This window comes from Chenopodium quinoa, unplaced genomic scaffold (assembly GCF_001683475.1).
Source record: "Chenopodium quinoa cultivar QQ74 unplaced genomic scaffold, ASM168347v1, whole genome shotgun sequence".
Classification (NCBI taxonomy): domain Eukaryota; kingdom Viridiplantae; phylum Streptophyta; class Magnoliopsida; order Caryophyllales; family Amaranthaceae; genus Chenopodium; species Chenopodium quinoa.
The window spans coordinates 2564080-2588249 of NW_018742381.1; the positions used below are offsets into that span (position 1 = coordinate 2564080).

At 39.3% G+C, this 24170-nt stretch overlaps 1 protein-coding gene across 1 annotated transcript; it reads left to right on the plus strand.

Moving 5' to 3' along the window:
• Window positions 1-18811: 18811 nt before the first annotated feature.
• LOC110697187 lies at window positions 18812-22585 on the plus strand. Its single transcript, XM_021874537.1, has 3 exons — window positions 18812-19170; window positions 20740-21106; window positions 21521-22585. The coding sequence occupies exons 1-3, from the start codon at window positions 18812-18814 to the stop codon at window positions 22583-22585; spliced, it is 1791 nt and encodes a 596-aa protein (XP_021730229.1).
• The last annotated feature ends 1585 nt before the right edge of the window (window positions 22586-24170 follow it).

Sequence of the window (24170 nt, forward strand, 5' to 3'; positions counted from 1 at the left end):
TGGGACACTTTCAAAAACTCCAAGGACCCAAATCCTATAGCTCTAATTGCAATCAACTGATCTTCAGAAAACTCCTTAAAAACATTAACGACAGATGAAGGTGACATCCTATTACGCAACGTCCCATAAACAACACCTTTTGATCCCTGCACTTCATCAACAACATCTTCACCGTCTGGATCCTCAAACTTCACATTATGCTTTTCTATCACTCTTTTTTCAACCTTTTTTCCTTTACCCTTAGTAGCAACTACTTTGATTTTCTTTTTCTTCTTTTCACTGATCTTCTCTTCTGCCACTAGAGCCCCTGATGAACGAGCCTCGGCAGCAGCCCCTGATGAAACAGCCTCGGCAGCAGCCCCTGATGAACTAGCATCAGCAGCAGCCCCTGATGAACCAGCATCAACAGCAGCCGCCCTTGATGAACCAGCATTGGCAGCAGACTCCTTTTCAATAGAATTCCTGCTGTTACAAAATCATAAAAAAAATTCAAATATCACATAGATTTAACGAATAAGGAAAAACATAGATGCTCATTTGTCAAATGAACAAATAGTTAGTTGCTCATTTGTGAAATGAGAAAAAAATAGTTTGCTCATTTGTGAAATGAGAAAAAAATAGTTTGCTCATTTGTGAAATGAGCAAATAATTTGTTACTTATTTGTAAAATAAGCAAAATAGATAGTTGCTCATTTGTCAAATGAGCAAATACTTAGTTGCTAATTTAACAAATGAGCAAAAACTTAGATGCTCATTTATCAAATGATCAAATAGTTAGTTGCTTATTTGTCAAATGAGTAAATATTTAGTTGCTAATTTTACACAAATGAGCAAAAACATAGATGTTCATTTGTGAAATGAGCAAAAACATAGATGTTCATTTGTGAAATGAGCAAATAGTTAGTTGCTCATTTGTGAAATGAGCAAACATTAGTTTGCTCATTTTGGGAATGAGCAATCAGTTTTTTGCTCATTTAGAAAATAAGCAAATAGTTATTTGCTCATATGTCAAATGAGCAAGCATTTCTTTAATAATTCATTAAATCAACAAGCATTTAATAAGAAAACATAAAATAAGGAAATAAGAAAACATGTACATTATCCTTTCCAAATTTACATCTGTATAATCTTTAGCATTGTTACGATCAGTAGCAACCGAAGAATCCATAGTACTATTACGAAATAATCAAAAAAAAATGTAAGCTAACTAAATCGCAGATTATAACATCCCCCATTCATGGTGTGAATCCATTATAATAGCCTCGGCGAATGATATGTGACTAGATTCAAATACATCAAGCCAATCTCTTGCTACTCAGTCAATAAGAGCAGCAACCAGACATAAACTATTACTTAATGACTCAAAATATAGGATACTGATCAGAGATCAGAGCAATTCTAATTAATAATGAACAATCCTTATAAATGTAGTAAGCATGCCTACAATGCATACTGCCTCTAATAAAAACCAAAGTCTGGAATAATTTATTCTTTGATTCTTTCTGGAATCAGAACTACAATTAGCAGTTTTTGTCTCACTGAAATTTAGTACCAGGCAATTACCAGCCCCTGCATTTAAATGACTTAAGGACTCAGTCACAAAAACAAAAACATTGAGCCCCAGCCAACAACAAAAACATTCAACCCCAGTTTTTGTCTATTTTACAGCCAAAAAAAAAACATTGAGCCCCAGCGCTATTGTCAGATCAGAAGCCAGTTTTTGTCAGACATCTCATGAGCCCTCAAAGCCCCAATTCTAAGCCTTGGTGGAAGAGAAGATACTGAATTTGATTTCTCAACTTCCATGGCATTCATGTTTGGTTTTCCTCGTATTTTCAGCAGGAAAAAAATGAGGATAATGTAGGAACCCTTCACAGTTGTTAGTTATCACTTACAAATTGATACTCTTAACACTGAAATATATCATAAAAGCAAAAATGGTACTCTGTATACATATAACATTTTTAGTGTGATCCTAAGCTCTCTTGAACATTTCAATATACCAATATAGCATCAATCAACAAACGAAGAAAAGGCGCTCCAAGAGAATTATTATAACCATTTTCAAGCACAAGAATAACAAGACAAGCAAGTAATTACCTTAAAGCTACTCTCTTCATTTACATAATTTCGGTCATTGGATGTTAAGATAATTACACCTTCTGACTTCCAAAACTCAATCTAATTCTCTTATAAACTATTGGTATTAGAAATAGCCTTCACCAAAACACATATTTCATTATCACAAGTATTCATTTGTGTGCAAGATTATACTATCAAGTATTGGGTGTACCTAGACAGCTAGACCGGAAGTATAATGGATACTCTCTCATGAACTCAAACATCCCAAACTCGATTACGATTGCATAATGCAAATAATAGTACACATGGTAAATTCATCGCTGTATAATCCCTTGCAATTTGTAAATAAGTAAACATTCACTAAACTGTTGCCACTCAAACTACCATCATAAAACATAAATTCTTCAAGAACCCAGTACACATTACATGAACATCCCATATATTGTTTTATGATTATTTAATTTTGACAGAGAAAAAAATAAGTCCATTTTCACATTTTCAATTTTGCATCCAAAATAATACGAAGTATAAAAGGACATTTAACTAAAAGACTCTGAAATTAGAAAATTTCAATTTGTTCTATACTAACAGTTAAGATAAAGGGTTGTATAAACAAAAGTAAAATTAGCAACTAAATATATACTTGTATAACTTAATTATCAAAATCACATTAAATTTATAGCTAATAGTTCGATAATCCAAACGCTAAATTAGCCGACTATACTGACAATTGATTGGATTAACAATACACCCAAGATTGTTAAATTGGAATTCAATAATTGTACAAAAATATATAGCTCACCTCAGAAACTGGTTTAATGGATGACAGAAAGCTCGGTAGGCGCTTCAATGGAGGAAATAGAGGATGGAGGCAGATGAGGAACGGTTTTTAGGGAAAAGTAAGAGGAAAAATCACACCCATAAAAGAATAGATATAATTAACATTAATGCTTAAACACGAATGGTATGTGACTAGATTCAAATAAATCAAGCCAATCTCTTGTTACTCAGTCAATAAGAGCAACCAGAAATCAACTATTCATTAATGACTCAAAAGTAAGAACAAGAAAACCTAATCAACCACCACAATCGAAACCAATTGAACAAAAATAAATACACCACGAAACAAATTGAACAAAAATAAATACACCACGAAACAAATATCAAATCACAATCAACAAACCATCCATAACATACTACAAGAAGAAAATCGACAAAACCATTCCAATTCACAATCAAACTAGATCTATCAATGTTATCAATAATTAAACGAAACGATACGAAATAAAATAAAATAGAATAAAACCCTAATTAAATAAAATAGAACAAAATAAAAAATTACACAAAATAAAAAAAATCAATAATTAAATTCTACAAATTAGACACCTAATCGTAAGAAATATCAACAAAAATTGGCAAAAACATCTTAACAATAATAATCGAAATCATAAATCGCTAAGCAAAAAGGAGCAAATTCATAAACTTAAAAAAAATTGAATAAATAATAACAAAAAAAGAAAAATCAAATACCTTAACTATCCACAATCAAGGTATATGAAGAGCGAATTGAAGAAGATTGAAGCAAGATCGATGCAACAATGCGAAGAAGATTAAGCTCAAAAACGAATTTGCAGAGAGAGAATATGAAGGAGGAGAGAGAAAATGTAATGAAGAGAGAGAAAGTGAAAATGAAAAATGAGAATATTGAGGGTAGTCATTCAAGCTATGAAATTACCCGGTTACCCTTAATTAGGTGGGTTGAATAAGAGCCGTCAGATGAATCTAATTCAAGGGTCTAGATTTGTTCTCACATAAGTTAGTGTTCTCACATGATCCCATTTATATATATATATATATATAAAATGATGCAAAGAAAATGACCAAGTTTTGAAGGCTCACCTTGGACGTCTCCTTTGAGGGAGAGTCGGTAGAAGGCCGCTTCTGGCTAATTATAGCCGCGCGAAGAAGGGCGGCCGCCTTCTTTGAAGCAGAAATCTTTTCCATGGCTTCGCCTGCAAAAGCATCTCAGAGTTAGTGAAAAATTCAAGCAACACAAAAAATGAGAAAGCATAAAAAGGGTCGATTACCTCTAGTGGTCCGGACACTAAGGCCACAGGCGGCCAGGAAAAACTCATCATACAACCAATTGTACTTGGGTATGCACTTAAGGGGGACAAGCTCTCGGTCCCCACACTAGTAGAAAATTTGAAATAGGCACCCCCCTTTTAGCACCGGTTCTTGAAACCGATGCCAAAATAAATGGGCGGGATTGAAAAATTCAGAGTTAGCACCGGTTCCAACCAAAATCGGTGCCAAATCATATAATTAGCACCGGTTCAAACCGGTGCCAACTTGAAAAAAAAATTAAAAAAAAATAAAAACAAAAGAATGGAATAGAGTTGGCACCGGTTCGCCCTAAACCGGTGCCAAATATGGAAATTAGCACCGGTTTGAACCGGTACCATTTTTGAAAAAAAAAAAAAAACCCGGGTATAACGTCTTTCTTCTTCTTTGATTTTCATTGTTTTTCCCTCTACGCGTTTTTCCTTCTTCTCTTTTGCTTCCACCCCTAGCTAGGTTTCACTTCTTACTCCATTGAAGTGGTGTTCGAGCTTTCTCACTTCCATTGAAGCAGTTGCCGCACGCACCACCTTCTCTTCACTCCATATCCATCTCTCCTCCATTGAAGCAGCTTCGAGGTAAGTAGCTAGGTTTCACTTACTCCATTGAATTCCTTCACATTCTTGTGTTTTTTAAGGATTTGCTTTTCAAGTTAGTAATTATAAGTTTCTTGTAATCTAGGGTTTTTCAATTAAATGCGCACGACTCCCCCTCCACAACGACCTTCTTGTCACGGCCTCAAACAGTGTATATAATGTCTGGTGAGCTTGCCTTTCCGGTTTCCCTTACTTGTTGTGCATTGAGTTATTGCCTTGTTGTGAGCTTGCATGAAAATTTTTTATGGGTATTTCTTGTTTTAGTGGTTGGGCTACGGTGGTATTCGGTTATGAGGGAGCAGGGGAGTTTGGTGAGGTTATGTAGGTGTGTCCTGCTTTGCTGCTTGCTGTATGGGGGCATTGTATCTCCCTTGCTGGCTGTGTTTGTCTTGGTGTTGGCCTGTTCTATTCCTTTTGAGCCTGCTGTGTTTTGCTGGGAGGTGTCCTGCTCTGTTTTGTGCTTTCTGTTCTTGTGATGGCTGTTTTGCTCAATCTTTGTGGGTGGTGTTTATTGCGTTGTTGTGCTGCGCTGTAATGCTACTGGTGGTTGGTGGTGGTGTGTTGCTGTGTAGTGTGTTATAATTAGTGGTTGTATGGGTTGTTTTTTTTAATCTAGTTGTTCTGTTGCCTTGGTCCTTGTCTAGTTTGTGCCGTTTGTATGTCGTTTTGTTTTATTCTTTAGTACTAAAAGTTTGAGTCTTTACTAACTTTTGATTTTTGTTTTGTTTTTTCTTTTTGTGTTTTTATGGATTCATATGTGAATTGAAGTTCAAGTTTATCTTGAAGACTACATATTTAGCTCAAGTGGGAAGTTAGAAAGAATACATCCATTGTATTGGTATGATTTATAAACTTCTCTAAGCTATATATATTTCTTCTCTTTATTGTTTTAATAAAAGTTTTTTCATGCTATTACGACTTGTGTATTATTTAATGATAAATAAATACAACAATATATGAAATGCTTGCATCATCATATGCCTAGATACCCGTTCAAGGCTTTCTCATTAGGAGAAAGTCTTGAATAGTCCCCGGTTGGGACTGTTCTTGAACGTTTACTCTCACCTAGGTGGTGAATTGTATGTCTATTTTTTCGATTTTAAGGAACATCTTGGCTTACCATTTCCTCACCATGTTCTCTGGGTACATATGTGGGTAAGTTATTACCTACATCGTGTACTTGGAGAACCGAGGGGAAATGTTGCCGGATTTTCCTTAAAATTTGAAAGTCGACATACATTCACTATTGAGATTGAACGTTCAAGGATGGGTTAGGTTGGAGTGATAAGGACCCTTTGGAAGCATATATGCATTTTTGTATCTATATGAATGTTATATGCATGGTGTGTATTTGAATTTGATTTACATATATAATAGATGTAGCAATTATACATTATTCGTAATATGTTTCCATGTTTAGAGACAATTTACTTAATGGAGAAGGATCGTGGCTGGATGTATGGTAGACGTGATACATTGGAATTCTTTGATGGGGTTCAAGAGTTTTGCGAGAGGGCTTCATCTTATCAGCGCAGAATGGGTGTCGATTGGCTCTATTGTCCTTGTGTTGATTGTAATAATGTGAAGGTGGTCAATAGTGTTGATATCATTAGAGATCATGTAGTTTGTCGTGGGTTTAGGCTTAAATACCATGTGTGGATTTGGCACGGTGAAGAAGGAGAGTACAGTGGGGATGTTGATGGGAATGATGTGCATGATGATAGAAGCAATGACATTCGTGTGGACGAGGAATACAGGAATGATGAACATATTATTGATAATGGTGGTGAGGATGGATTTGAGGATGATCAGGTGGATGAGGTCGAGGATGAAGGGGTGGATGAGATGATGCGTGGTGTCGAAAGTGACGTGTTTGAGTCATTATCGTAGGCTTCTAAAAAGCCTTTGTATCTTGGGTGCAAAGAATACTCCAAACTATCAGCCGTGCTAACACTTTTTAACCTTAAGTCGAAGCATGGGTGGACGGACAATAGTTTTACTTCTTTGTTGACCGCGTTAAGTGAGATGTTGCTCGACGGGAATGAAATTCCTAAGTCTTACTATTACGCAAAGAAGCTCATGTGTCCATTTGGTTTGGAGTATAGAATATACATGCATGTCCTAATGATTGTATTCTTTATCGAAATGAATATGACCAATTGGAGGAGTGTCCACGATGCAAGAAGTCGCGCTACAAGCGCATGAGTTGCAATGTTGGTATGAAGGGACCTCCTACTAAGGTGTTGTGGTATCTTCCCATTATTCCAAGGTTTAAGCGTCTGTTCTCAACACCAAAAGACGCTAAAAACTTGAGGTGGCATGCAGAGGGAAGAAAGAAAAATAGAATGCTAAAGCATCCAGCCGACTCCCCGCAATGGAAGAATATTGATATGAAGTTTGGGAAATTTAGTGATGAAGTCAGAAATTTAAGGCTTGGTTTGTGCACGGACGGGATGAATCCATTTGGCACTCTTAGTACCCAACACAACACATGGCCGGTACTTTTAGCGATCTACAATTTGCCTCTTTGGTTGTGCATGAAATGTAAATACGTAATGCTTTCACTTTTGATAACGGGGCCAAGGCAACTTGGAAACGACATAGATGTTTATCTTGCGCCACTTGTTGACGATTTGAGAAAGATTTGGGACGAAGGGGTTTCCGTTTTTGATGCTCATAAGAATGAGAAGTTCACATTGCGTGCAGCTCTTATGTGGACCATTAATGATTTTCCTGCATATGACAACTTGTCTGGTTATAAGAACAAAGGAAAAAAAGCATTCCCCATTTGTATTGATGCCACCCCAAGCATACACCTTGATAATTGTCACAAAGAGGTGTACGTGCGTACTCGAAGGTTGCTCAGGCGCGATCACCCGTATCGTAGGCAGAAAAAGGCTTTCGACGGGAAAGCGGAAGAGGGGACTGCACCTAGGCCATTGACTGGTGAGGAGGTTTATGATCGAGTTAAGGGTATACGAACAGTGTTTGGGAAAACCGAAAAAGCTGCGGACTCAACTGCTCTCTTCAAAAAAGAATCAATCTTTTGGAAGCTTCCGTACTGGAAAGAACATGACGTTAGGCACTGTCTTGATGTGATGCATATAGAGAAGAATGTGTGTGATGCTCTCGTGAGAACGCTGATGAATATTCAAGACAAAACAAAGGACGGAAAGGGTGTAAGGTTAGAATTGGAAAAGATGGGGGTTCGTCCAGAATTGTGGGCTCAAAAAAGGTTAGAAAGGGAAAGGAACAGGAAACGGAAAATGAAATGAGTTCGGAAAAAGGAAAGGAGAAGAGCAAGGGAAAGGGAAAGGCCACGGATGACAAGGCTTATTTACCTCCGGCTTGCTAACATTGTCAAGGGTAGAAAAATGGATGTTTTGTGCATGTCTGTACGACATTAAGGTTCCATCAGGGTACGCATCTAACATGAAAATATTTGTATCCTTGAATGGAGAATTGAAGCTGACAAGTATGAAATCCCACGATTGTCATGTTCTAATGCAAGTAGTCCTACCAATTGCAATACGTGGTATTTTACCAAAGCACGTGAGGGAAGCTATTACAAGCCTCTGTTCGTTTTTCAATAAAATATGCAGCAAAGTGCTTGATCCTTGTACACTTGATGCTTTACAGGCGGATGTGGTTGTGACTTTGTGCAAATTTGAGATGTACTTTTCACCCTCATTTTTTGACATAATGGTGCATTTGATTCTTTATTTGGTGTGTGAGATTAAATTGTGCGGTCCAGTGTTCATGAGGTGGTGCTATCCTTTTGAAAGACACATGGGAACATTGCAAAATAAGGTAAGGAATCGGGCTCACCCGGAAGGAAGTATGATTCAAGGGACCGTGGCTGAGGAGATTGGTAATTTTGTGGCCGACTATATAGGCGTTGCTGAACCTATTGGTATTACGACTTCTTGACATGAAGGGAGACTTGATGGTCATGGCACAATCGGGTCGAAACGAATGTCACCTGATCGAGATAAGTTCTTATAAGCACACCTATATGTGTTGCATCATGTTACAGATGTTCACCCATATTTAGACGAGCACATGGCTAGTTTGCGTGATGAATTTCCATCGAAAGGTGAAAGGGCACTGATGCAGTTGCATAATAAGAAGTTTGTGAGTTGGTTTCATGATCGAGTGATGGGTGGAATGGATGAGAGTGTCACAGATACAGTAAGGTGGCTTGCTTATGGTCCTAGGGATGATGTTCGCTCATTTGAGGGATATGACATAAATGGGTACAGATTTTGGACTGAGCGTCAATATTTGAAATCATCCTCGACCCAAAACAGTGGTATAACGCTTGTGGCATCGTCAAGGGAGTTTGCAAGTGCTAAGGATAAATCACCCGTTGATGCAGAGTTGTCATACTACGGACGAATTCAAGAAATATGGGAGCTTGATTATTTTGACTTCACGATTGCTCTATTCCGGTGTAAATGGGTTGATAATATCAGGCGTAACGTCAAATATGATGACTTTACTCTTGTAGATCTTGGCAACCTGAATGATAGTGCGGAACCATTCATCCTTGCATCTCAAGCTAAGCAAGTGTTTTACGTAAGTGACCCAGCCGACTCTAAATGGTCTATTGTGCTAGCCGGCAAAAGAAGATCCTTGCCGTTGGAGATGTCGAGGATGAGGAAGAATATGATGCGTTTGATGACTCGGCACTTTTCAGGGTTCCTAGACCTGTTGTACCAAATGAGATAGACGATCAAGCCAATTACATGCGATCAGACCACAACGAAGGAATATTAGATTGAGGTACTATTTTTTGTTAGCTTGAAATTGTAGGCGTAGAAAGTATTATTAAATCACATTTTAGGTGAAAATGAATGAAATTGTTAACTTACTTGCCCTTTTTTCTTATTTTCTTTTAACTGAATGAAGTAACTTACTTGCCCATTTTCTATGTTGATTTGTATTATAATTCAAGAATTTATATTTGATTATAACTTTGAAAGGAATGGTGTCCTTCCAACAAGTGTATTATTCTGATAGAGGGTTCAGAATTATTACAGAGCTAATTCTTCAGTAAGATCAAGTGATCGGAATGCCTAGGTGGAGGCCGCTTTCGATCAGTAATATTAAGGTATAATTAATATTACAGCTTAATCTTGACTGAACCCTTCGGGTCGAACCCAATTGAACAACCGATCCGAGACGACGAATTAATCCAAAGGATTTAATGAGTCGACGTAGTTTTACGAATACAGACGTCAGATATCGAGCTTAGGGCGTCGAGACCGAGCGTCGCAAAATAACAAGCAACAAGTATGAGCGTAGCCGTATCATCGCACTGGCCTAGCCATGTGGACTGCTAGGCTAGGCTAGCTCATCGCAAACCTAGGCGCACCATGTGTGTGCTAGGCGCTACATGGTGTGCTAGGCGAGGCATGAGTGCTAGGCGCACAAGGCAGCCCATCGCGGCCTTCGCATGGCATGACAGCACCATCGCAGGCCACACGCACCATGCACAGCACTATCGCATGGCTAGGCCTATGCGTGTGTGCGTGTGCATGTGCCTAGGGCCATCGCAAGCCATCGCAGGTCACACGCACCAAGCACAACCATCGTAGTGCTAGGCACTTGCGTGTGTGCGTGTGCGTGTGTGCCTCGCACCATCGCAGCAGCAGCCTCGCACAGCAGCACCATGCCAAGCATCGCCATGTGCGTGTGCGTGTGCGTGTGCGAGTGCCAGTGCATGCTGGCTAGCAAGCAGCAACAGCGAAGGGTGCCTGGGCTTGTGCGTGTGCGTGCGACTGGGAGTGCGAGGGCATGTGCTTGCGTATGCGTGTGCGATAGCTGGGCAGCAGCGCCTAGCTAGTAGCACACAACACTAGCACGCAGCATCAGCGCCAGCATCACCCAGCGCCAGCACGCATAGCCTGGCTAGGGACGCGAGGCTGCTTGCTGGGCTAGCTGGCCAGTTGGCGTGCTAGCTGGCTGCCAGGCGAGCATGCTTGGTGGCGGTTTGAGGGAGTGGGGAGGAAAGGCTTGGAGCATGCCTTGAGGAGCAAGGCAATGGTCCCCCCTAAGGTTCATGGTCCTCACTTAACTCTCTCTCTCCCCTTGACACTTGTTGCATTGTGATTGATTTGATTATTAATTTATTTTGGAATTAAATTAATTATCAAAATTATTCATTCTCCCACATTGGTTGGGAAATGAAGATCAAGGGTTCATTTCCCTATAAATACCAAAGCTTGGGTATTTGGGAAAGAACACACTTGAGTGGAATTAAAAAGGCAACTCTTGATTTGAGTAAACCTTAAATTCTTAATACTCTTAGTTTTATTTTTCTGGGCCTCGATTAACCTTCGAGGCTTAGGACGCTCGGGTCAGGTTCGAGGGTAGGATCCCGTCGGAGGCCTCGTATATTCGGGGTTCAAGTAAGAGCTCATTGTTGAGCGAAGCACGCGTCAAAGGTATAATCTTTTATCCTTTCTTGTGTTTTAATTATGTTTTGCTTGTTAATTGCATTTATTATGGGGCGGGTCTTGGCGGGTTTCATTCCACGTAGTGTGGGTCACTACGGAACCCTACAAACTTTACTTTACAAATTTATTTATATTACAATTAATATCGTGTTATGTTTGTAATGACAGGTTTTTACATCTCATGGCGGACGATCAGTACTGTTTTAGAGTCGACGATGTAGAGGATGATGATGATGATTTTTTAGAGGATGGGGACGAGCTGTATGATGTTAACAAGGAGCCTAATTCGAGTGAGGTAGAAGATCAGGCTCAAGATGTTTTGGAGCGAATGCTAGATGAGTTTGAAATTTCAGCTGAACAAGCGCCTCCTATCAAAAATGCAATGTGTGAGACGTTTGGTGAGAATCATGTTTCCCACAGTCAAAGCCAGGAACAAAGTGGAGGGGAGGGTGAAGGAACTAGCGAAGAAAAAGTTGAGGGGTCTGACGACAAGTTTCAAGAAACCCGTCGGTCCAATGGTCCTGGAGTATGACAGGGCATGCCAACCTACAGGAAAATGGCGTCGTCAGTATGCTGTTCAAGTTGGCATTTGTGCGCGCAAAATCCCCATTACTCTTTGTTGGAGCGAAGTATCTACAGGCTTGATTGACACATTTTGGAATGATACAAGGGCAAGTGTTTTGTTTGCACATTTATAAATTCCTTCACTTTATTTTTATTTAATGGGGAAACTAATAATGGCTGTTATTTGTGCTTGCAGAGTCTATTTAGTGTTCCAAATGAGTACGCCAAGCGAAGGGTGTTTGAATCCTTACTAGCGGGAAGATTCAGAGGCTTCAAGACTACCTTAGTTCGTCGGTTTATCACAAAGAAACTTGTGAGAAAACCAAAGAACAAGAAAGGAGGTGGCAATGATGATGAATTCATCGATGAAGAAAAACTCCCATGGCAAATATGGCCAAGCATATCGAAGGATGATTGGGAAGCTTTCGTTCTTCAAAAAAGAAAAAAGGAAGCAATTGTAAGTTTAAGTAATTCTGATGATAATTGTAGAATATATTAACTCTTTTGGTAGTAATGATACTAACATGTCTAATTACGTAGGAACTGAGGGAGAAGAATTACAAGAATGCATTGCAGAGGCAATACACCCATCGTATGGGGTGTAAGACATTTGATGAATGGAGGGAGACGTGGGTGACTGAGAGAGTATACCCCACTGCGCTTCTAGGGTCCTCCAAAGAAGCCTCTGATTCCACGACCAGTACGTTAGTGAGTCGCGCTGGCGATTTCATTTGCTCTCTGCATTCGCGTGACAAGAAAACTGGAAAATGGGTCACCAAGGCTCCAAAAACCAAATAAATGGCAAATAAACTTGTAAGCAACTATGAACTAGTGAACTACATGAATCTTTTGCATATATATCACTTTACATAAACATTAACTTTATGTTGCCTTTTTGTTTTTGCTACAGCTTTAGTACACTAAAGAGCTTGTTGAAGGCAAGCTTATCCCAACAGTAGAAAAGGACCCTTTCACCTTGGCTTTGGGAAAGCCCTACCATCCAGGACGGGTATTGGGTGCGGGGGGAATCTTGCTAGGATGGGAGAAGGTAATGGGTCCGGAATATACCAAATCAGGAAGATCCCGAGCAAGTGTGAACTCACCACATAACTTCAATGCCATGGTGGCATCAATTAAGGAACAAGTGCGCAACGAGATGCGAGAAGAGTTCAATGCTTGGGCGAAGCAAATGACCTTACCGGGCTTGCCTTTCTCCTCGACTACACCGGTCAGCGCATCTAGTCACCCATGAAGACAAGGAGAAGATGAGATACATGCAGACAAGGAGGTACATGAGGTGGTTTCAAATCTATTAGTTTTGACATGTTGAGTTGCGTGGGTTCTAATTGAGGTGGCACTATTAATTTACTGTTGCAGGTTGGTAAACCTGCACATGCGGACTCGAGGGAGCTTGATAATCTAACACCTCATGAATTTCCCGATCTACAGGTGATTTGATTACTTTTTTGTCTGGATGGTGCTAATTGGTGCTATGTTGTTGCTGTGATGTATAGCTGTTGTTGTGCTATTGTTGTTGTTGCTGTGTTCCTATTTCTGTGTTGTTGTGTTGCTGTATTGCTACTGTTGTTGTGTTATTGTTGTTGTTGTTGTGTTCCTATTTCTGTGTTGTTGTGTTGCTGTATTGCTACTGTTGTTGTGTTGCTGTGCTATTGGTGTTGCTGTGTTGTTGTTTCTGTTGCTGTATGTGTTGCTGTGTTGTTGTTTCTGTTGTTGTTGTGCTACTGCTGTTTCTATTGATGTGTTGTTGTTTCTGTTGTTGTGTTGCTGTTTCTGTTGCTGTTGTGTTGCTGTTTGTGTTGATGTGTTGCTGTGTTTTTGTTTCTGTTGTTGTTTGTGTTGCTGTGTTGCTGTTTCTATTGCTATTGTGCTACTGCTGTGTTTCTGTTTGTGTTGCTATGTTGTTGTTTCTGTTGCTGTTGTGCTACTGCTGTGTTGCTATTAACAGCCACTACCAAAACCAGCAACAGCCACAGAAATAGCAGCAGCATGCAGGCAGAACAGCAACAGCAGCATGTAGGCAGATCAGCAGCAGCAGACAGCATAGCAGCATGTAGACAACAGCAGGCTGATCAGCAACAACAATATGCAGGCAGAACAGCAACAGCAGCATGCAGGCAAATCAGCAGCAGTAGACAGCATCGCAGCATGCAGACAGCAGCAGGCTGATCAGCAACGGCAGGATGCAGATCAGCAGCAGCATGCAGGCAGAACAGCAACAACATAGTAGACTGCAGCAGCCAGATCAGTTGTGGCTGCTGTTTCTGTTTGCTGGGTGGCTGCTGATTTCGGTTTTGCTGGCTCTTGTGTTGCTTGTTTTGTTTTCGTTTTTGCTTTAGTGTTGGTGGATGCTTGGCCACTAGTGATATTTTTTGTTCTTACATGTGATCTTCCAAATTGGTGTAGGAAGAGACCCGTTGTGCACTTCTACACCCAGGAGAATCATACAATGGAGCTTCGAATGTGGTTGTATATGGTAGTGCACAACCGGCCGAACAAGGTACGGTCCATTTGCGACCGCTTAGGCCGCAACATTATTCGGTCGGGATCAATTTTGTGGTTGCCGGGTTCGAGGACATTCTAATACCTGTGCCCGTAGAGGAGGATGAGTTCACTACACTTTGGGCAGCAAAAGGTAGTTTTGTGCAATGGCCATGTGCTTGGATACGGTTTTCAAACCAGGTAATTAAGATTTTGGGTTCACGTTTTATTCTATACCCGATTTTCTTCCCAAGAGTTTGATGGAATTCTTTTCTATCCATTTGTGTGATTTGTTTTATTAGGTGTCGAGGAAAAGCCAAACTCCAAAGAAGAGGGTGGAGGGGTCAAAAAGCATTGATCAACCGGTGCCAAAGAAGAGAAGTGAACAGGGGTCGGTGAGTGAAAAAGCATCGAAAAAGAGCTCTTCGCGAGGTTCAGCTATGCAAGCTACTCCACTTGTTGCAGACACGGTGCTTTAATCGCTCTCTAAGGAGTTAACTTATCTTCACAACTGTATTTGTATGTTGCCTAGTGACACTCCCATTCAAGTTCCACTACCTAAGGAAATGTTCCACTATGATGATGATGGAATTGCATGGCTCACCAAAGAAGATATGACGGAATTTCTATGTGGTGAAATGCTTAACATTTACCTCATTCAAATATGCATCAGGTAATTCAACTAGTACTTAAATTATGTTATTCAGATTAGTGGTGATTGTCGTTTAGTTTTCCATTAATATTATTTTATCATGCATGCAGAGCACTCCAGGAGCACTTATGTGAGATTGATTCTCCGTGTCAAATTGGGTGGTTATACCCTGAGCAGATCTCCACTACTAGAATCTTAGGCAACCACCCTGACGTGTTGTACTATGTTGAACGGAGTATCAAGGAATTAGTGCGTGGGGGAGACAAGTTTATATTTGCCCCATATTATAAGGAGTACGTCTGATTATGTCAAATTCATTTGTTTCCCCTGTTTATATGTTGTACATGGCTAATTCTTAATTTGTTTGTCTATTGTGAATTTATGTACGTAGTTTGCATTGGACCCTGCTGGTGATTTGTGTTTCCAGTAACACAATCTTCCTTTTTGATTCTGCTCGGCTACCTCAACCAAGAAAGCGCCTCGTGAAGTCCATACTGCAAAAGTAAATATAGCTTCCTATTGTTGATTATCATTACCTAACTCATTTATTAGTCATAATAATCAAATTTGAACTTACTTTCTATATAGTGTTATGAAGAAGATAAATTGTCGAGCTTCTTGAGGTCCTACATGGAAATCACCGATGGTAATGCCACATGATATTGTGATTTTCGTAATAAACAATGCGTAAGATGTTGCTAATTTTCTATGCATGTTTGATTCATGTACTTTGTTCCTTATGCTAGTGCGCACAACAAGATAACGGAGTTGATTGTGGCCTATACGTGATGAGATTCATGTTTGACATAGTGAGTCAATGTACATACACACTACAGCTTGATGAGGTATGCCATTGACTATATCTTGTAATTTCAAGCATTAGCAGCATCATAGTAGTCAAATAGGCCTTACTTGAGCCATTTTGGTTGAAAGTGCGTCCTAAAACCCTTAAATTGCTATTTTATTGTAATTTCAAGCCTTAAGCACCTATAAATAAGTAATAATGACATGTTATGAGTAAGTATGAGTTCACTTGACAAGAAATGTAGTAAATAGGCATCATAGTAGTCAAATAGGCCTTACTTGGGCCATTTTGGTTGAAAATGCATCCTAAAACCCTTAAATTGATCTTTTCTTGTAATTTCAAGCCTTAGCCACCTATAACTAAGTGATAATAACATGTTATGAGTAAGTATGAGTTCACTTGACAAGAAATGTAGGAAATAGGCATCATAGTAGTCAAATAGGCCTTACTTGGGCCATTTTGGTTGAAAATGCGTCCTAAAACCCTTAAATTGCTCTTTTCTAGTAATTTCAAGCCTTAGCCACCTATAAATAAGTAATAATGACATGTTATGAGTAAGTATGAGTTCACTTGACAAGAAATGTAGGAAATAGGCATCATAGTAGTCAAATAGACCTTACTTGGGCCATTTTGGTTGAAAATGCGTCCTAAAACCCTTAAATTGCTCTTTTCTTGTAATTTCAAGCCTTAGCCACCTATAACTAAGTAATAATGACCTGTTATGAGTAATTATGAGTTCACTTGACAAGAAATGTAGGAAATAGGCATCATAGTAGTCAAATAGGCCTTACTTGGGCCAATTTGGTTGAAAATGCGTCCTAAAACCCTTAAAGTGCTCTTTTCTAGTAATTAAACACTTTTCCACCTATAACTAAGTGATAATGACATGTTATGAGCAAGTATGTGTTCACTTGACAAGAAATATAGTACATAGGCATCATAGTAGTCAAATAGGCCTTACATGAGTCATTTTGGTTGAAAATGTGTCCTAAAACCCTTAAATTGCTCTTTTCTTGTAATTTCAAGCCTTAGCCACCTATAACTAAGTGATAATGACATGTTATGAGTAAGTTTGAGTTCACTTGACAAGAAGTGTAGGAAATAGGCATCATAGTAGTCAAATAGGCCTTACTTGTAAATGTATGTTTACATGCATATATAACCTAAGTAATTCACTCCTAACTTACGTTTTGTTTATTCCAAGTTTTGCAAGGGACAAACTGGACGTCCGTTCAAGAGCAAAGAACTTAATGAAGTTCGAGACATGTTGGCGTCCTTCATCACATTTAATTTGTAAATATTATTTCTGTTTGAACTTGTGTACTACATTACTGATTATTATTGTTTGTAATTATGACACTTTTTTCTAATTAGTATTATATTTTGGGATTGTTATCAATATTTATGTATTGTTATTATTTCAATTATTATTATTAATTATTGTTATTATAATATCCTAATGGTAGAATTAATGCAGGATGTACATGATCTCATTATTATTATATTTATTATTATTAATATTATTATATATTATTTCCGGAAAAAAAAAAACAAACGCAGTTAAAGGCACCGATTCATGCTAAAAACCGGTGCCAACAGTACTGAAAATAAAAATAAATAAAAAATCGCGCCATAGTAGTTGGCACCGGTTAACCGGTGCCAAAGCATGTAGTTGGCACCGGTTAACCGGTGCCAAATCATGTAGTTAGCACCGGTTAACCGGTGCTAAATGCTTTAGTTGGCACCGGTTTTGAACCGGTGCCACATTTTCATGGATTTGGCATCCCTCAAACCCCCAACGGTTCAAAACTGGTGCCAAAGGGGGGGGGGTTTGAACCGGTGCCTTTTTACCTTTTTTGTCTAGTGCCAGTATCAGGGTCGGCCCTGATATCTACTTTGAAGAGTCCTCGATCAAGGATCTCCTCTTTGTCTTAACGAGGAACAGGCGGCAGGCTAGAGCCGCCTGCGAGGAGAGGTGGATCCTTGTTCCACCTATTGTACCTCTTGTTGAGGAGTTTGTCGAAGCTGGAAACAATGAAGAAGGGGTTCCTCCAGTCTTTCCACTTGTTCTCCTTCCCCCTTGTCATCAAATAGCCCTTATGGCTGGAAATCTGGTACCAGCCAGTACCGCTTGCTTTTCGGGTCCGGCTCAGACAGTTCATTTGGGCGAACACCGCAAAATTTTGTTCGACTCCATACATTCCGCAGCCGGCTACAAAGCCCAGAATGTTGAACCATGAGTTCGAGGCCAACTGCCAGAGCCCCACCTGGTACCCATCCAGGATTTGTTGAACAGCCGGATGCAAGGGGAACCTTAATCTAGCCTTAATGGTCGCCTTAGAGCAGCCAAAACAGGCGTCCTCATAGCTGGCTCCCTCAAGCCAGACTACTGCATCCTCAACATCCGGCACTAAAAGGAAGTAATCAGGACCCATTACATGGTCCGCCTGAAAGGTCCCTAACCTCTCGGCCATGGCCTTAATTCGGCCTTTTAGAACATGGCAGTAGTAGGGAGTATGCGACTCCCTATGAGAAGCAGACGACTCTTCCCAGTTGACCCCCTTCTCAACAGCGTGAGATGCTCTCGCCTCATGAAGACGAGAATGCCTCTCTTCTGAATCTGGGGAATACCGGCTAGATGAGCTAGACTCAGAGTCGCTCGAGCTATCAGAAGAGGCCGACTCCTCTTTCTCGGCGAGGGTCGGCTCTTGTCCGGACATGTCTACAATCATCGGACTGGCCGCCTGGACCTCAGATTCTTCTAGAATAGAGTTACTTAGAGTGCTTGGGTCACCAGGCGACCTGGCGCCGTTTCCAGGGACTAACGGTTTCATTCAATTATTTGTGATTCGTTTTTGCTAGGCTTATTCCGTTGCTTCGGCTATTTTCTCTTGTGTTTTTGATATTATTTCTCTAGTTTTCTTGTTGCATGCCCACACGACGCTCAGGGTCAGAAGATCTTGAACCATTTGACTCTAAGATCGAGGCAACTATAAGGAAAAGGAGAACAAGGAATCAACGTAGGAGAAACATGGTAGACCAAGGAACAAAGTCTCTTTTGGAGTACGGTATCCCTGATACAACTACCGGACTCCTTTCTAGCATTTTCAGGCCACCTGTGACGGCTCAGCATTTTGAGCTTAAGCCACAATTCATTCAATTTATCTCCAATGATTCATTCGCAGGCCTACCGCATGATTGTCCGGTAAGTCATATTGATAGTTTTCTGGAGAAATGTGATACTATGAAAATGAATGGTGTTACAGATGATGCTATTAGACTTCACCTTTTCCCTTTTTCACTACGGGATAGGGCGAAGGAATGGTTGAGAGATGAAGGCACTGGCTCGTTTGATACATGGGACAAGCTAGTGAAAGCTTTCCTGGTCAAGTTCTTGGGACAGGAAAAGACTACTGATAAGTGTCATTTATGTCGCTATTTTTAGGAGTTTTCTAGTTAGTTTTTCATAGTTTTTCTATCTTTTTACTTGGTTTTAATAACGTTTTACTACATTTGTCATGTTTATGTGTGAAATGTCGTTATTGCTCAATTTTGGCTTTTCTTGCATATTTTGGTGGCTTATGACATTAGATTAAACTTTATTGGTTTACTCTTATGTTTAGGAACACTTGGATAAGTTCATTGCTCAAGATTGAAGAAATATAAAGCATAAAAGAACAAGTAATGAAGAAATGTGCACTTGATTTGCAAAGATCATACTTCAAACGCCTATATCTTTTGATCTACAAAACATTTTGGGGCGATTCCAATCGGAGATGAAAGCTTATCTTGAGAGATTTCCAACGACAGGTCATATGCTCAATTCCGATGTAAAACGTGGGAGATATGCTCATTTGAAGCTGAGCAGTTTGCCCAGTCCGCAGCCAGGTGCGCCCGCTTCTCAAGGCCGCACGCCCGCTCCTCACAGGGTGTGCAATTTTGAAGTTTGGCAGAAGGTTTGGCAGAAAGTTTGGAGCGCCCGCTCCTGAGGGGTGCACGCCCGCTCCTCTACGCGCTGCTCGACTTTTTGCGGAGCTTCCTAGGCAGCTTAGTAAGGGCTATAAATAGATTTTTTGCTCATTTTAGAGGGGAGAATTCATATTTTCAGTAGTTTTAGGTTTTTAGAGAGAGAAACTCTCAAATTTTGGAGAGAGAAAGTGAGAGAAACAATGGTTTTCATGGATTTTGGATAATTAAAGGAGGAATTTGATGATTTGAAGATCTCCATTTTATATCAATGAGCATTTCTTACTCTCTTCTCTCTTTATGCTTTATTAATTGCTTTGTTAATCATGTTTGAGTAGATTTCCTTCTACTAGGTGTTGAGTGAAGCTTTGTTATGGTTAATTGAGTTATTTGAGATAAATTTGATGATAATTGTGTGATTAAATTGATTGAATTGATGATGGCATGTTGTTTGTTTTAGATTGGATTGATCTCCCAAGATAGCAAACTTAATTGCATGTTAGTTCTAGTTTGACAAGGGATTGTGAATTAGAATTTATATATTTGATTGCATTTTGGGTAAATTTCTTCTATGCACCTAGTCAATGAGGGATCTAGGCTAGGAATTTGAGAGATTGCTCTTGATGGTAATTAATTCCCATTTTAATTCTTTCTTTGCATGATTGATTATCAAATCGATTCCCATTAACTTGTTAATTGTTCAAAGTGGATCTTTGCCCCTAGTAGACTTTGTAATTTCTTGATCTTTATATGTGTGTTAGTGTAGTTGTAGTGTCCACTATCCATAAACCGACTTCGGCGTAGCTTAAGCATTAGATCGAGAACAATCCAACATTACCGTTCCTTGTGGTTCGACTCCGAACTTACCACTAGACTTGTTTAGGGGTTAGTTTAGGATTATAATAAATTTTGTTTGGCCGTGAGGAGGTTAGTCAACGACATAATTTCCCCGCGCTCAACTACAAGGCTAAGAAACGAACTATCTACCTTCAGGCAGTCAGATGAGGAGTCCCTTTATGAAGCATGGAGGAGATTTAAGCGATTGCAGATGCAATGCCCTCACCATGGTATTCCTGAATGGATGTTGATTCAAACCTTCTATAATGGCCTAACCCATGAGTTTCAAATCTACATTGATGCTGCATCAGGGGGTTTTCTATTGACAAAGAACCCAACTGAGGCAAAGGAGCTGATTGAGAAGATGGCGGCCAATGATAATTATCATCCAGGAGGTCGTCAGAATGTGAAAAAAGGAGGTAAGCTTGATGTAGATGCTTTGACTATGTTAGCCAGTTCTGTGCACGCACTAACAAGCAGGTTTGATAAGCTCCAAGCTGGAACTTTAACTAGCTCCCAGGAGGTTTGTCAAATGTGTAATGTGTAGAGCCACATCACACCTGATTGCCCGCAGAACATGAGTGAGATGTCTATTAAACAAGCTAATGCTTTCTACTCTTCGAACCCCAAAAAGCCTTTTGATCCGTACTCCAATTCTTACAACGAAGGTTGGAAACATCATCCCAACTTCTCTTATAAGAACACCCAAGCACAACAGAATCCACCATCACAACCACCCCTACCCAACAACTACAACTCACCACCAGGTTTCCAACAAAGACCACCTATGAACCAACAACCAACGCAACTACTTCCCCAAAAATCTAGCCTTGAGTTGATGATAGAGAGCTTCATTACCACAACTAAAAGTGTCATCCAACAGTTGCAAGCCTAGAGTAAGCTCATGGAAACCCAAATAAGTCAACTCTCACAACAGGTGAGTCGTTTATCAACTCTTCATGATCAAGAAAAAGTCCAAAAGGAACAATGCAATGCAGTTTTCTTGAGAAGATCGAATGAATTATTTTCGAGGAAAATAGATGAGAAAGTGTGTAGTGTGGAGTCAAGAAAAGATGAAAAGTGTGAGGATGTAAAAAGTCCCAAATATGTTGCTCCACCGGTCTATGAGGAACCGATGCCCTTCTCGCAAAGGTTGTCAAAAGCCGTGCTCGATAAACATTTTGGAAAATATTGCTTGACTCTTAAAAAGGTACATGCTTCCATTCCTTTTTCTGATCTTTTAATTCAAATGCCTCAATTTGCAAATTTTGTGAAGGAAATTAAAGATCAACATGATGATAAGGAAGTAGTATATGAGAAATGCTCTACTCTTTTACGTGATAGCCTACCACCTAAGCTGCATGATCCTGGTAGTTTTACTATTCCCTGTATGATAAACGAAATATTTTTTGACAGGGTCTTGTGTGATTTAGGTGCTAGTGTAAATTTAATGCCTTATTCATTATATGAAAAATTAGGTTTGCAAAAACTTAAACCTTCCCCTATTTCTCTTCAAATGGCTGATAAGATTGCTAGACTCCCTGAAGGTGTGGTTAAGGATGTATTAGTTATGGTTGGTGAACTTGTTTTTCCTGTTGATTTTGTTGTTATGGATATGAAAGAAGACCATAAGATCTCGATTATATTTGGTCGCCCATTCCTTGCCACAAGTCAAGCTCTAATAGATGTTCCTAAAAGACAAGTGACCATTAGGGCCCAGGATAAACAAGTAGTGTTTAAGCTCTTTAATGAACATAATTTTATATTTGATGGTGGTACTTGTTTAAGAATTGATGCTACTAACCCTTTGGTTGATAAGTGTGTATGTGATAGAAATCTTGTGAGAAACGAGGATAATATTCCACCAAATGATGTGTTTAGCTACATGAAAGTAAGTTCGGATACAAAGCATGTCAAATATAAAATGAAGGAGTCATTTGGACACGGATATTTTTATGGGCAACATCGCGGAGTTTCTTCTTTGTGTGGTGACCCAGGCTGAGCTAATAAAGAAGGTCAAGCTTAAGACCTTAAACAAGCGCTAAATGGGAGGCAACCCATTCCTTTTTATTTTATTTATTTTTTTTTTTTTTTTTTTTTTTGCCTTTTACATTTTTATTTTCCTGTTTTGTTAGTGTCTAGAAAACAAGCAAACAAAAAGGTCATCACCGCCCCGAGGTATGATTTTCCCCCTCCCGATCAGTAGACCTGTTTCCCCCTCCCCTTGTCCATTTTACACTGATTTATGCATACATTGAGGACAATGTATGGTTTAGCTTGGGGGAGGGTTCATTTTTCACCATGTACATATTAGTTTTTTTTAGTGTTTGGTTAGTTTTTCTTTCTTATTAATGTCTTTGATATGCCATTACACGCTTATGCTTCTATGATAATGATCATACATGTGTGCTTTGTGAAAAGCTTTTCGAAAACCCATTTACCAATTTGCTTGGAATTGAGTAGGTTTGTGGCTAGGATGGTCTCCCCGCTCTACTTATTGAATAGTTTGTGTACCCGGTGAGATTTTTGAGCCATCTTTGACTGATTTCACTCTAACTCAGTCTTATTCTTTCATGTGTGATTAGTTGTCCTTCATATAATTGAATTCTTGGTTTTGCTCTTTGACTATTTGAGACTTGGATGATGCATGTTGTGGAAAAGTGATTGAAATTTCCTTTGTAGAAATTAGAGCCTCAACATTCTAGGTCCACAAAATTTTTTATTTTTTTATTTTTGCATTCACCCGTAGGATGAACCACTTTGAGCCGTGTTTTCCTTTTTCTTGATACCTTACATTTAAAGCCACGAAGCCGTTTTTTTATAGGTTTCTTTTGAAGGAGAATTACACTCGCTTAAGCCCTATAAGTGACTTGTGAAAGAAAAAAAAAGGGTTGAGTATTATTGAAAAAAAAAAGTAAAGAAAAAAAAAGACAAAAAAGAAGGAAAAGAAAGAAAAGGAAGAAGAAAAAGTTTTAAAATTCCATATATCCATACCTCAAAACAAAGAGGAGTTCTAAAATTCTTCCTAATTCGTCAAAATGTTACAAATTCCTTCATTTTACAAGTTATAAAAAATGATTAGGAAAAGGGCTATGCTTATATTGTATGAAGTTGGAGGAAATAAGGTTGGTTTGAACCCAATATTTGGATGAGTAGTGGGATTAGGAATTGCTATACTCTTGAACACCACATTCCCAAATAACGTCGTCCAACCCTCTATTAACCAAGCTTACCCTTTTTGGAATTCATGATTTTCGCAATTGCATCAACGTTTGAAAGTGGAGAAAGTCACATTGCAAGTCTAAAGAGGACAATTCATGTGAAGTTGATGCATTCTATGCCTAAGTTGAGTGATCTCATATTTCACCCCGTAAACACATGAGCGTTTATTGTTTTTGTTTTTCACAACTAAAGTGAGAGCTATTCATGTTTGTGTGAGTTGGTTTGGGGAGATGTGTGGTAAGATGTTTGTCGATTCCGAGTATAAGAGGTTTATGGTGGTTTTATGCACATTGATTCTAATTTTTGCTTTCCTATTAATTTCAAATGATGGCACATTATGATGATTTGAGAAGTTGTCTTGCTCT

Excerpts from the sequence above, each read along its gene's own strand:
- LOC110697187 (XM_021874537.1), top strand. The coding sequence starts at position 18,812 with ATGGTAGACCAAGGAACAAAGTCTCTTTTGGAGTACGGTATCCCTGAT. Across the intron at positions 19,171-20,739 it reads GTGAAAGCTTTCCTGGTCAA|GCAGTCAGATGAGGAGTCCC; the intron begins GTTCTTGGGACA and ends ATCTACCTTCAG. Across the intron at positions 21,107-21,520 it reads CTTTAACTAGCTCCCAGGAG|GTGAGTCGTTTATCAACTCT; the intron begins GTTTGTCAAATG and ends CTCTCACAACAG.